Source organism: Oncorhynchus nerka, linkage group LG6, assembly GCF_034236695.1.
Source record: "Oncorhynchus nerka isolate Pitt River linkage group LG6, Oner_Uvic_2.0, whole genome shotgun sequence".
NCBI lineage: Eukaryota > Metazoa > Chordata > Actinopteri > Salmoniformes > Salmonidae > Oncorhynchus > Oncorhynchus nerka.
In genome coordinates this window covers 2,256,777-2,271,554 of record NC_088401.1, presented here as the reverse complement: position 1 = coordinate 2,271,554, position 14,778 = coordinate 2,256,777, and the positions used below count along the sequence as shown (strand labels likewise).

General features: G+C 50.7%; 2 protein-coding genes across 4 annotated transcripts in view; both read right to left on the bottom strand.

Annotated features, from left to right (window-relative positions):
* Nucleotides 1-7,489: 7,489 nt before the first annotated feature.
* On the bottom strand, nucleotides 7,490-8,659 carry LOC135572150 (calphotin-like). The gene is made up of 4 exons (XM_065019182.1): nucleotides 8,525-8,659; nucleotides 8,198-8,398; nucleotides 7,949-8,110; nucleotides 7,490-7,822 (listed from the first exon to the last, which is right to left on the bottom strand). Exons 1-4 carry the CDS (start codon nucleotides 8,657-8,659, stop codon nucleotides 7,490-7,492), a joined length of 831 nt encoding a protein of 276 aa, XP_064875254.1.
* A 773-nt stretch (nucleotides 8,660-9,432) lies between these two features.
* Nucleotides 9,433-14,778, bottom strand: part of LOC115128002 (SH2/SH3 adapter protein Nck1-like) — a 109,285-nt gene continuing 103,939 nt past the window's right edge. For all 3 annotated transcript variants that reach the window (XM_065019218.1, XM_065019219.1, XM_065019220.1), the window contains one exon: nucleotides 9,433-9,933. In XM_065019218.1, the coding sequence (XP_064875290.1) occupies nucleotides 9,733-9,933 (201 nt within the window). In that variant the 3' untranslated portion in view covers nucleotides 9,433-9,732. The remainder of the gene's footprint in view (nucleotides 9,934-14,778) is intronic.

The following is a 14,778-nucleotide window of genomic DNA, read 5'->3' as shown; positions in this document are numbered from 1 at the left end:
GGAGATGTCTAGGAGAGGAGATGTCTAGGAGAGGAGATGTCTAGGAGGAGATGTCTAGGAGAGGAGATGTCTAGGAGGAGATGTCTAGGAGAGGAGATGTCTAGGGGAGGAGATGTCTAGGAGAGGAGATGTCTAGGAGAGGAGATGTCTAGGAGAGGAGATGTCTAGGAGAGGAGATGTCTAGGAGAGGAGATGTCTAGGAGGAGATGTCTAGGAGAGGAGATGTCTAGGAGAGGAGATGTCTAGGGGAGGAGATGTCTAGGGGAGGAGATGTCTAGGGGAGGAGATGTTTAGGAGAGGAGATGTCTAGGAGAGGAGATGTCTAGGAGAGGAGATGTCTAGGAGATGTCTAGGGGAGGAGATGTCTAGGGGAGGAGATGTCTAGGAGATGTCTAGGGGAGGAGATGTCTAGGGGAGGAGATGTCTAGGGGAGGAGATGTCTAGGAGAGGAGATGTCTAGGAGAGGAGATGTCTAGGAGAGGAGATGTCTAGGAGAGGAGATGTCTAGGGGAGGAGATGTCTAGGAGGAGATGTCTAGGAGAGGAGATGTCTAGGGGAGGAGGTGTCTAGGGGAGGAGATGTCTAGGAGAGGAGATGTCTAGGAGAGGAGATGTCTAGGGGAGGAGATGTCTAGGAGAGGAGATGTCTAGGAGAGGAGATGTCTAGGATAGGAGATGTCTAGGAGAGGAGATGTCTAGGAGAGGAGATGTCTAGGGGAGGAGATGTCTAGGGGAGGAGATGTCTAGGAGAGGAGATGTCTAGGAGAGGAGATGTCTAGGAGGAGATGTCTAGGAGAGGAGATGTCTAGGAGAGGAGATGTCTAGGAGAGGAGATGTCTAGGAGGAGATGTCTAGGAGGAGATGTCTAGGAGAGAAGATGTCTAGGAGAGGAGATGTCTAGGAGAGGAGATGTCTAGGAGGAGATGTCTAGGAGAGGAGATGTCTAGGAGGAGATGTCTAGGAGAGGAGATGTCTAGGGGAGGAGATGTCTAGGAGAGGAGATGTCTAGGAGAGGAGATGTCTAGGATATGTCTAGGGGAGGAGATGTCTAGGAGAGGAGATGTCTAGGAGAGGAGATGTCTAGGAGATGTCTAGGGGAGATGTCTAGGAGAGGAGATGTCTAGGAAAGGAGATGTCTAGGAGAGGAGATGTCTAGGAGAGGAGATGTCTAGAGGAGATGTCTAGGAGAGGAGATGTCTAGGAGGAGATGTCTAGGAGAGGAGATGTCTAGGGGAGGAGATGTCTAGGGGAGGAGATGTCTAGGAGAGGAGATGTCTAGGAGAGGAGATGTCTAGGAGAGGAAATGTCTAGGGGAGGAGATGTCTAGGAGAGGAGATGTCTAGGAGAGGAGATGTCTAGGAGATGTCTAGGAGAGGAGATGTCTAGGAGAGGAGATGTCTAGGGGAGGAGATGTCTAGGGGAGGAGATGTCTAGGAGAGGAGATGTCTAGGAGAGGAGATGTCTAGGAGGAGATGTCTAGGAGAGGAGATGTCTAGGAGAGGAGATGTCTAGGAGAGGAGATGTCTAGGAGGAGATGTCTAGGAGGAGATGTCTAGGAGAGAGATGTCTAGGAGAGGAGATGTCTAGGAGAGGAGATGTCTAGGAGAGAGATGTCTAGGAGAGGAGATGTCTAGGAGGGAGATGTCTAGGAGAGGAGATGTCTAGGGGAGGAGATGTCTAGGAGAGGAGATGTCTAGGAGAGGAGATGTCTAGGAGAGGAGATGTCTAGGATATGTCTAGGGGAGGAGATGTCTAGGAGAGGAGATGTCTAGGAGAGGAGATGTCTAGGAGGAGATGTCTAGGGAGATGTCTAGGAGAGGAGATGTCTAGGAAAGGAGATGTCTAGGAGAGGAGATGTCTAGGAGAGGAGATGTCTAGGAGAGGAGATGTCTAGGAGAGATGTCTAGATGTCTAGGAGGAGATGTCTAGGAGAGGAGATGTCTAGGGGAGGAGATGTCTAGGGGAGGAGATGTCTAGGAGAGGAGATGTCTAGGAGAGGAGATGTCTAGGAGAGGAGATGTCTAGGGAGGAGATGTCTAGGAGAGGAGATGTCTAGGAGTCTAGGAGATGTCTAGGAGATGTCTAGGAGAGGAGATGTCTAGGAGAGAGGAGATGTCTAGGAGAGGAGATGTCTAGGAGAGGAGATGTCTAGGGGAGGAGATGTCTAGGAGAGGAGATGTCTAGGAGAGGAGATGTCTAGGGGAGGAGATGTCTAGGAGAGGAGATGTCTAGGAGAGGAGATGTCTAGGAGAGGAGATGTCTAGGAGATGTCTAGGGGAGGAGATGTCTAGGAGAGGAGATGTTTAGGAGAGGAGATGTCTAGGAGAGGAGATGTCTAGGAGAGGAGATGTCTAGGAGAGGAGATGTCTAGGAGAGGAGATGTCTAGGGGAGGAGATGTCTAGGGGAGGAGATGTCTAGGGGAGGAGATGTCTAGGAGAGGAGATGTCTAGGAGAGGAGATGTCTAGGAGGAGATGTCTAGGAGAGGAGATGTCTAGGAGAGGAGATGTCTAGGGGAGATGTCTAGGGAGGAGATGTCTAGGAGAGGAGATGTCTAGGGATGTCTAGGAGATGTCTAGGGGAGGAGATGTCTAGGGGAGGAGATGTCTAGGAGAGAGATGTCTAGGGGAGGAGATGTCTAGGGGAGGAGATGTCTAGGAGAGGAGATGTCTAGGAGGGAGAGATGTCTAGGAGAGGAGATGTCTAGGAGGAGATGTCTAGGGGAGGAGATGTCTAGGAGAGGAGATGTCTAGGAGAGGAGATGTCTAGGAGAGGAGATGTCTAGGAGAGGAGATGTCTAGGAGAGGAGATGTCTAGGGAGGAGATGTCTAGGAGAGGAGATGTCTAGGGAGGAGATGTCTAGGAGAGATGAGATGTGTCTAGGAGAGGAGATGTCTAGGAGAGGAGATGTCTAGGAGGAGATGTCTAGGAGAGGAGATGTCTAGGGGAGGAGATGTCTAGGAGAGGAGATGTCTAGGAGAGGAGATGTCTAGGAGAGGAGATGTCTAGGAGAGGAGATGTCTAGGGGAGGAGATGTCTAGGGGAGGAGATGTCTAGGGGAGGAGATGTCTAGGGGAGATGTCTAGGGGAGGAGATGTCTAGGAGAGGAGATGTCTAGGAGAGGAGATGTCTAGGAGAGGAGATGTCTAGGGGAGGAGATGTCTAGGGGTGGAGATGTCTAGGGGAGGAGATGTCTAGGAGAGGAGGTGTCTAGGGGAGGAGGTGTCTAGGGGAGGAGATGTCTAGCAGAGGAGATGTCTAGGAGAGGAGATGTCTAGGAGAGGAGATGTCTAGGGGAGGAGATGTCTAGGAGAGGAGATGTCTAGGAGGAGATGTCTAGGAGAGGAGATGTCTAGGAGAGGAGATGTCTAGGGGAGGAGATGTCTAGGGGAGGAGATGTCTAGGGGAGGAGATGTCTAGGAGAGGAGATGTCTAGGAGAGGAGATGTCTAGGAGAGGAGATGTCTAGGAGATGTCTAGGGGAGGAGATGTCTAGGGGAGGAGATGTCTAGGGGAGGAGATGTCTAGGAGAGGAGATGTCTAGGAGAGGAGATGTCTAGGAGAGGAGATGTCTAGGGGAGGAGATGTCTAGGGGAGATGTCTAGGAGGAGATGTCTAGGAGAGGAGATGTCTAGGGGAGGAGGTGTCTAGGGGAGGAGATGTCTAGGAGAGGAGATGTCTAGGAGAGGAGATGTCTAGGGGAGGAGATGTCTAGGAGAGGAGATGTCTAGGAGAGGAGATGTCTAGGATAGGAGATGTCTAGGGGAGGAGATGTCTAGGGGAGGAGATGTCTAGGAGAGGAGATGTCTAGGAGAGGAGATGTCTAGGAGAGGAGATGTCTAGGAGAGGAGATGTCTAGGAGGAGATGTCTAGGAGGAGATGTCTAGGAGAGGAGATGTCTAGGAGAGGAGATGTCTAGGAGAGGAGATGTCTAGGAGGAGATGTCTAGGAGAGGAGATGTCTAGGAGGAGATGTCTAGGAGAGGAGATGTCTAGGGGAGGAGATGTCTAGGAGAGGAGATGTCTAGGAGAGGAGATGTCTAGGAGAGGAGATGTCTAGGAGAGGAGATGTCTAGGGGAGGAGATGATGTCTAGGGGAGGAGATGTCTAGGGGAGGAGATGTCTAGGAGAGGAGGTGTCTAGGGGAGGAGATGTCTAGGAGAGGAGATGTCTAGGAGAGGAGATGTCTAGGGGAGGAGATGTCTAGGGGAGGAGATGTCTAGGAGAGGAGATGTCTAGGAGAGGAGATGTCTAAGATATGTCTAGGGGAGATGTCTAGGAGAGGAGATGTCTAGGAAAGGAGATGTCTAGGAGATGTCTAGGAGAGGAGATGTCTAGGGGAGATGTCTAGGGAGGAGATGTCTAGGAGAGGAGACACCACATCATGTACTTGTGCTTAATCCAGTGACATCACTGCTAGGTGGTAAAACATATTCAGGTAACACCATCCACCGACTCTATACTGTTGGTTCAGAACAGAACCTGTCTTCTGACCCGTCATCTCAACTACAGACAGATGGGAGAGCAGATCCACACAGTATCTCTCCTGACCTCAGTCATTGGTTACATTTTATATGAGCCGACACAGTATCTCTCCTGACCTCAGTCATTGGTTACATTTTATATGAGCCGACACAGTATCTCTCCTGTCATTGGTTACATTTTATATGAGCCGACACAGTATCTCTCCTGACCTCAGTCATTGGTTACATTTTATATGAGCCGACACAGTATCTCTCCTGACCTCAGTCATTGGTTACATTTTATATGAGCTGATACAGTATCTCTCCTGACCTCAGTCATTGGTTACATTTTATATGAGCTGATACAGTATCTCTCCTGACCTCAGTCATTGGTTACATTTTATATGAGCTGACACAGTATCTCTCCTGTCATTGGTTACATTTTATATGAGCTGATACAGTATCTCTCCTGACCTCAGTCATTGGTAACATTTTATATGAGCTGATACAGTATCTCTCCTGACCTCAGTCATTGGTAACATTTTATATGAGCTGACACAGTATCTCTCCTGACCTCAGTCATTGGTTACATTTTATATGAGCTGATACAGTATCTCTCCTGACCTCAGTCATTGGTTACATTTTATATGAGCTGATACAGTATCTCTCCTGACCTCAGTCATTGGTTACATTTTATATGAGCCGACACAGTATCTCTCCTGACCTCAGTCATTGGTTACATTTTATATGAGCTGATACAGTATCTCTCCTGACCTCAGTCATTGGTTACATTTTATATGAGCTGATACAGTATCTCTCCTGACCTCAGTCATTGGTTACATTTTATATGAGCTGATACAGTATCTCTCCTGTCCTCAAGACATTGGTTACATTTTATATGAGCTGATACAGTATCTCTCCTGACCTCAGTCATTGGTTACATTTTATATGAGCTGATACAGTATCTCTCCTGTCATTGGTTACATTTTATATGAGCTGATACAGTATCTCTCCTGACCTCAAGTCATTGGTTACATTTTATATGAGCTGATACAGTATCTCTCCTGACCTCAGTCATTGGTTACATTTTATATGAGCTGACACAGTATCTCTCCTGTCATTGGTTACATTTTATATGAGCTGATACAGTATCTCTCCTGACCTCAGTCATTGGTTACATTTTATATGAGCCGACACAGTATCTCTCCTGACCTCAGTCATTGGTTACATTTTATATGAGCTGATACAGTATCTCTCCTGTCATTGGTTACATTTTATATGAGCTGATACAGTATCTCTCCTGACCTCAGTCATTGGTAACATTTTATATGAGCCGACACAGTATCTCTCCTGACCTCAGTCATTGGTAACATTTTATATGAGCCGACACAGTATCTCTCCTGACCTCAGTCATTGGTTACATTTTATATGAGCTGATACAGTATCTCTCCTGACCTCAGTCATTGGTAACATTTTATATGAGCCGACACAGTATCTCTCCTGACCTCAAGTCATTGGTAACATTTTATACAGTACAATATCCTAAATACATGAAATGACCTAGGATGAAATGAAAGCCTGGTCATTTAAACATGTTTTATTCAGGTTGAGCAGTAAAGGACTGTGGTCCACAACATATGTTGTAAAACGTTGAGAGAGTAAAAAAAAAAGACAAAAAATACAAAGTGTAGCTTTGAAATGTTTAGCTAGGCTAGATTCTGGATCCCCAACAAAAGGCCTTATAGCCGCGGGAGGAAGGGACTGCAGGGGGAGGAGGAAGGGACTGCAGGGGGAGGAAGGGACTGCAGGGGGAGGAGGAAGGGACTGCAGGGGGAAGAGGAAGGGACTGCAGGGGGAGGAGGAAGGGACTGCAGGGGGAAGAGGAAGGGACTGCAGGGGGAGGAGGAAGGGACTGCAGGGGGAGGAGGAAGGGACTGCAGGGGAAAGGGAAGGGACTGCAGGGGGAAGAGGAAGGGACTGCAGAGGGAGGAGGAAGGGACTGCAGAGGGAGGAGGAAGGGACTGCAGAGGGAGGAGGAAGGGACTGCAGGGGGAGGAGGAAGGGACTGCAGGGGGAAGAGGAAGGGACTGCAGGGGGAGGAGGAAGGGACTGCAGGGGAGGAGGAAGGGACTGCAGGGGAGGAGGAAGGGACTGCAGGGGAGGAGGAAGGGACTGCAGGGGAAGAGGAAGGGACTGCAGGGGGAAGAGGAAGGGACTGCAGAGGGAGGAGGAAGGGACTGCAGAGGGAGGAGGAAGGGACTGCAGAGGGAGGAGGAAGGGACTGCAGGGGGAGGAGGAAGGGACTGCAGGGGGAAGAGGAAGGGACTGCAGGGGGAGGAGGAAGGGACTGCAGGGGGAGGAGGAAGGGACTGCAGGGGGAGGAGGAAGGGACTGCAGGGGGAAGAGGAAGGGACTGCAGAGGGAGGAGGAAGGGACTGCAGAGGGAGGAGGAAGGGACTGCAGGGGGAGGAGGAAGGGACTGCAGAGGGAGGAAGGGACTGCAGAGGGAGGAAGGGACTGCAGAGGGAGGAGGAAGGGACTGCAGAGGGAGGAGGAAGGGACTGCAGGGGGAGGAAGGGACTGCAGAGGGAGGAAGGGACTGCAGGGGGAGGAAGGGACTGCAGAGGGAGGAAGGGACTGCAGGGGGAGGAAGGGACTGCAGGGGGAGGAAGGGACTGCAGGGGGAGGAGGAAGGGACTGCAGCATCCCCTGATACATCTACAAAATATGTATACTTATTTAACTAGGTCTTTATTTTTAATCACTTGGCAGCCCCCCTGTCGACTGCACCCCCCCCAATACAAAACATTGCTCGCTGGTGACTGGTCGTTATTGGGTATGTTTGGGTTGAATAAAAAAACATCACATTTTAAAAAATAAAACTATATATATATTATTCACAACTAAACGTATACTGGAAAAAATATTAAAACGCAACATGCAACAATTTCAAAGATTTTACTGAGTTTATAGTTTATGAGAAAATCAAGTCAATTGGAAAAATATGAATGAGGCCCTAATCTATGGATTTCACATGATTTGGCCGGAGCACAGCCATGGGAGGAGAGACCGGGTGTGGGCTACGGGCCGGAGCACAGGGAGGAGACACCGGATGTGGGCTACGGGCCGGAGCACAGCCATGGGAGGAGACACCAGATGTGGGCTACGGGCCGGAGCACAGGGAGGAGACACCGGATGTGGGCTACGGGCCGGAGCACAGGGAGGAGACACCGGATGTGGGCTACGGGCCGGAGCACAGGGAGGAGACACCGGATGTGGGCTACGGGCCGGAGCACAGGGAGGAGACACCGGATGTGGGCTACGGGCCGGAGCACAGCCATGGGAGGAGACACCGGATGTGGGCTACGGGCCGGAGCACAGCCATGGGAGGAGACACCGGATGTGGGCTACGGGCCGGAGCACAGGGAGGAGACACCGGATGTGGGCTACGGGCCGGAGCACAGGGAGGAGACACCGGATGTGGACTACGGGCCGGAGCACAGGGAGGAGACACCGGATGTGGGCTACGGGCCGGAGCACAGCCATGGGAGGAGACACCGGATGTGGGCTACGGGCCGGAGCACAGGGAGGAGACACCGGATGTGGGCTACGGGCCGGAGCACAGCCATGGGAGGAGACACCGGATGTGGGCTACGGGCCGGAGCACAGCCATGGGAGGGGACACCGGATGTGGGCTACGGGCCGGAGCACAGGGAGGAGACACCAGATGTGGGCTACGGTCCGGAGCACAGGGAGGAGACACCGGATGTGGGCTACGGGCCGGAGCACAGCCATGGGAGGAGACACCGGATGTGGGCTACGGGCCGGAGCACAGGGAGGAGACACCGGATGTGGGCTACGGGCCGGAGCACAGGGAGGAGACACCGGATGTGGGCTACTGGCCGGAGCACAGCCATGGGAGGGGACACCGGATGTGGGCTACGGGCCGGAGCACAGGGAGGAGACACCGGATGTGGGCTACGGGCCGGAGCACAGGGAGGAGACACCGGATGTGGGCTACGGGCCGGAGCACAGCCATGGGAGGAGACACCGGATGTGGGCTACGGGCCGGAGCACAGGGAGGAGACACCGGATGTGGGCTACGGGCCGGAGCACAGGGAGGAGACACCGGATGTGGGCTACGGGCCGGAGCACAGGGAGGAGATACCGGATGTGGGCTACGGGCCGGAGCACAGCCATGGGAGGAGACACCAGATGTGGGCTACGGGCCGGAGCACAGGGAGGAGACACCGGATGTGGGCTACGGGCCGGAGCACAGGGAGGGGACACCAGATGTGGGCTACGGGCCGGCAGCCATGGGAGGAGACACCGGATGTGGGCTACGGGCCGGAGCACAGGGAGGAGACACCGGATGTGGGCTACGGGCCGGAGCACAGGGAGGAGACACCGGATGTGGGCTACGGGCCGGAGCACAGCCATGGGAGGAGACACCGGATGTGGGCTACGGGCCGGAGCACAGGGAGGAGACACCGGATGTGGGCTACGGGCCGGAGCACAGGGAGGAGACACCGGATGTGGGCTACGGGCCGGAGCACAGGGAGGAGATACCGGATGTGGGCTACGGGCCGGAGCACAGCCATGGGAGGAGACACCAGATGTGGGCTACGGGCCGGCAGCCATGGGAGGAGACACCGGATGTGGGCTACTAGTGTGGTTACACTCTAAAACTACATTGGAGGTGGATTTGGTAGCAACGATCTTACAACATATATTCCTGCAGTCAACATGCCACGCTCCCTTAAAACTTCAGACATCTGTGGCATTGTGTTGTTGGACAAAACTGCACATTTTAGAGTGACCTTCTATTGCCCCCAGCACAAGGTGCACCTGTGTAAGGCCATGCTTCTTGATATGCCACCCCATCAGGTGGATAGATTATCTTGGCAACGAAATGCTCACTAACAGGGATGTGCACCAAAATTGAGAGAAATAAGCATTTTGTGCGAACGGAATATTTTTAGGGGGATCTTTTATTGCAGCTCATCAACACTTTACATGTTACGTTTATATTTTTGTTCAGTATAGATTTAGTAGATGGCATAATGACCTAGAAGACCTAAACACATGATCCACCTACAGGTCTGACAGAATCCAGAATGTTCTTTTCCCTCCTCTCTCCACTCCTTCTTCTCTCTCCCCTTCCTTCTTGCACACGGCTCCTGGCACATAAGTAGTCCTAGCGATGTGAAGTCTCTGTGAGTGTGTGTACTGTTTGTTTCCCTCTGTGTGTGAGTGTGTTTAAGAGTGTGTGATCAAGAGGCAGCCAGGGCCTTAACCAGGTAGAGCTTGTCTCCCTGTTCGCTGGTGAAGATGGGAGCCTTCTTGTAGTGATCCACCAAGTCCTCCAGAGAACTGAACTTCCTCTGGCCAATGCAGTACAAACCATCCTTCAACTGAACCTTGAAATGCTTGTTCTTCCCCTGGGCCTTCAGAGAGATGGAGAAATCATTGGGCTGGAGAGAGAGAGAGAGAGAGAGAGAGAGAGAGAGAGAGAGAGAGAGAGGGAGACCGAGACAGAGAAAGGTCAATACAAGCTGTAAACTGAGCAGACAGTAAACACTATTAATCTCATGACAGATTCTACTACTTGTGACTGCAGGGCATTTTCATCTAGAAAAGGACCAATGAGCACCGACAGTTTCAAGTTGAATTAGTCGTATTGTCCAATGAAATGCCTCGGCAAGGCAGGGCTGAGACAAGGCTGAGAGCTACGCCACCGTTTATAACTAGAAGTATAATATAAGAAATCAATGATGTCCAGCCCAGGGCTCCAGCAGTGCATTTGGTTTGTTAACTTGCTAGCCAAGTGGCTAGATGTCAAGATAAAGCTCATTGGTTACAAACTAATATATATATATATTAGTTTGTAACCAAATGCATATATATATATATACTACTGTTCAAAAGTTTGGGGTCACTTAGAAATGTCCTTGTTTTTGAAAGAAAAGCAAATTTTTTGGTCCATTAAAATAACATCAAATTGATCAGAAATACAGTGTAGACATTGTTAATGTTGTAAATGACTATTGTAGCTGGAAACGGCAGATTTTTAATGGAATATCTACATAGGCGTACAGAGGCCCATTATCAGCCACCATCACTCCTGTGTTCCAATGGAATATCTACATAGGAGTACAGAGGCCCATTATCAGCCACCATCACTCCTGTGTTCCAATGGAATATCTACATAGGAGTACAGAGGCCCATTATCAGCCACCATCACTCCTGTGTTCCAATGGAATATCTACATAGGAGTACAGAGGCCCATTATCAGCCACCATCACTCCTGTGTTCCAATGGAATATCTACATAGGAGTACAGAGGCCCATTATCAGCAACCATCACTCCTGTGTTCCTATGGCACGTTGTTTTAGCTAATCCAAGTTTATCATTTTAAAGGCTAATTGATCATTAGAAAACCCTTTTGTAATGATGTTAGCACAGCTGACATCTGTTGTCCTGATTAAATAAGTAATACAACTGTCCTTCTTTAGACTAGTTGAGTATCTGGAGCATCAGCATTTGTGGGTTTGATTACAGGCTCAAAATGGCCAGAAACAAAGACCTTTCTTCTGAAACTCGTCAGTCTATTCTTGTTCTGAGAAATGAAGGCTATTCCATGCGAGAAATTACCAAGAAACTGAAGATCTCGTACAACGCTGTGTACTACTCCCTTCACAGAACAGCACAAACTGGCTCTAACCAATATAGAAAGAGGAGTGGGAGGCCCCGGTGCACAACTGAGCAAGAGGAAGTACATTACAGAGAGACAGGAAACACAGGGATAAATACACTGGTACAGAGAGACAGGAAACACAGGGATAAATACACTGGTACAGGGAGACAGGAAACACAGGGATAAATACACTGGTACAGAGAGACAGGAAACACAGGGATACGGTCTCTAACCAGAATAGAAAGAGGAGTGGGAGGCCCCGGTGCACAACTGAGCAAGAGGAAGTACATTACAGAGAGACAGGAAACACAGGGATAAATACACTGGTACAGAGAGACAGGAAACACAGGGATAAATACACTGGTACAGGGAGACAGGAAACACAGGGATAAATACACTGGTACAGAGAGACAGGAAACACGGGGATACGGTCTCTAACCAGAATAGAAAGAGGAGTGGGAGGCCCCGGTGCACAACTGAGCAAGAGGACAAGTACATTAGAGTGTCTAGTTTGAGAAACAGACACCTCACATGTCCTCAACTGGCAGCGTCATTAAGTAGTACCCGCAAAACACCAGTCTCAACGTCAACAGTGAAGAGGCGACTCCAGAATGCTGACCTTCTAGGCAGAGTTGCAAAGAAAAAGCCAAATCTCAGACTGGCCAATAAAAATAAAATATTAAGATGGGCAAAAGAACACAGACACTGGACAGAAAAAGATTAGAAAAAAGTGTTATGGACAGACGAATGTAAGTTTGAGGTGTCTAGGCAAAGTTGCAAAGAAAAAGACAAATCTCTTTCCAGGATACCACCTTTCCAACACGTAAGTTTGTAAAATTTCTGCCCTGCTAGAGCTGCTCCGGAAACTTCTAGAAGCAACAACGGATCAACAGCAAAAGAGTAGGCTAAACAAGCTCACAGAACAGGATTGCCGAGTGCTGAAGTAAAAAATAATATGTCCTCCGTAGCAACACTCACTACTCACTTCCAAACTGCCTCTTCGTGAAATGGGTTTCCATGGCCACGCAGCCGCAAACAAGCCTAAGATCACCAATGTCAAGCGTTGGGTGTACAGATCGCCGCCATTGGACTCTGGAGTGACGAATCACACTTCACCATCTGGCAGTCTGACAGACTAATCTGGGTTTGGCCGATGCCAGGAGAACTCTACCCGAGTGCCAACTGTAAAGTTTGGTGGAGGAGGAATAATGGTCTGGGGCTGTTTTTCATGGTTTGGACAAGGTCTTTTAGTCCCAGTGAAGGAAAATCAACGCTACAGCATACAATGACCACCCCCTGTATACCACCCCTGTACAGACCACCCCCTGTACAGACCACCCCCTGTATAGACCACCCCCTGTACAGACCACCCCCTGTACAGACCACCCCTGTATAGACTGTACAGACCACCCCCTGTACAGACCACCCCTGTACAGACCACCCCTGTACAGACCACCCCCTGTACAGACCACCCCTGTATAGACTGTACAGACCACCCCCTGTATAGACCACCCCTGTATAGACTGTATAGACCACCCCTGTATAGACTGTATAGACCACCCCTGTATAGACTGTATAGACCACCCCTGTATAGACCACCCCTGTATAGACTGTATAGACCACCCCCTGTATAGACCACCCCTGTACAGACTGTAGACCACCCCCTGTAAGACTGTATAGACCACCCCTGTATAGACTGATAGAACCCCTGTATAGACCACCCCTGTACAGACCACCCCTGTATAGACTGTATAGACCACCCCCTGTATAACCACCCCCTACAGACCACCCCCTGTATAGACTGTAGACCACCCCCTGTATAGACTGTACAGACCACCCCCTGATAGACCACCCCTGTATAGACCACCCTCTGTACAGACCACCCCCCTGGATAGACCACCCCCTGTATAGACTGTACAGACCACCCCCTGTATAGACCACCCCCTGTATAGACCACCCCTGTATAGACTGTATAGACCACCCCTGTATAGACCACCCCTGTATAGACTGTATAGACCACCCCCTGTATAGACCACCCCTGTATAGACCACCCCTGTATAGACCACCCCTGTATAGACTGTATAGACCACCCCCTGTATAGACTACCACCTGTATGTCCAACCCCTGTATAGACCAACCCCTGTATAGACCAACCCCTGTACAGACCAACCCCTGTACAGACCAACCCCTGTATAGACCAACCCCTGTATAGACCACCCCCTGTATAGACCAACCCCTGTACAGACCAACCCCTGTATAGACCACCCCCTGTACAGACCACCCCCTGTACAGACCACCCCCAATAGACTGTACAGACCACCCCTGTACAGACCACCCCCTGGCCAGACCACCCCCTGTACAGACCACCCCTGTACAGACCACCCCCTGTATAGACTGTACAGACCACCCCCTGTACAGAACCCCTGTACAGACCACCCCCTGTACAGACCACCCCCTGTACAGACCACCCCTGTATAGACTGTACAGACCACCCCCTGTATAGACCACCCCCTGTATAGACTGTATAGACCACCCCTGTATAGACTGTATAGACCACCCCCTGTATAGACTGTATAGACCACCCCTGTATAGACCACCCCTGTATAGACTGTATAGACCACCCCTGTATAGACCACCCCCTGTATAGACTGTATAGACCACCCCCTGTATAGACTGTAAGACCACCCCCTGTATAGACTGTATAGACCACCCCTGTATAGACCACCCCCTGTACAGACCACCCCCTGTATAGACTGTATAGACCACCCCCTGTATAGACCACCCCCTGCAGACCACCCCTGTATAGACTGTAGACCACCCCTGTATAGACTGTACAGACCACCCCTGTATAGACCACCCCTGTATAGACCACCCTCTGTACAGACCACCCCTGTATAGACCACCCCTGTATAGACTGTACAGACCACCCCCTGTATAGACCACCCCTGTATAGACCACCCCCTGTATAGACTGTATAGACCACCCCTGTATAGACCACCCCCTGTATAGACTGTATAGACCACCCCTGTATAGACCACCCCTGTATAGACCACCCCTGTATAGACCACCCCCTGTATAGACTGTATAGACCACCCCTGTATAGACTACCACCTGTATAGACCAACCAACCCCTGTATAGACCAACCCTGTATAGACCAACCCCCTGTACAGACCAACCCCTGTACAGACCAACCCCTGTATAGACCAACCCCTGTATAGACCACCCCCTGTATAGACCAACCCCTGTACAGACCAACCCCTATACAGACCAACCCCTGTACAGACCACCCCCTGTATAGACCACCGCCTGTATAGACTGTATAGACCACCCCTGTATAGACCACCCCCTGTATAGACCAACCCCTGTATAGACAAACCCCTGTATAGACCAACCCCTGTATAGACCAACCCCTGTACAGACCACCCCTGTATAGACTACTGCCTGTATAGACTGTACAGACCACCCCCTGTAATGGACTACCCCTGTATAGACTGTACAGACCACCCCTGTATAGACCACCCACTGTATAGACCACCCCCTGTATAGACCACCCCTGTATAGACTGTACAGACCACCCCTGTATAGACCACCCCTGTATAGACTGCCTGTCTAGACTACCGC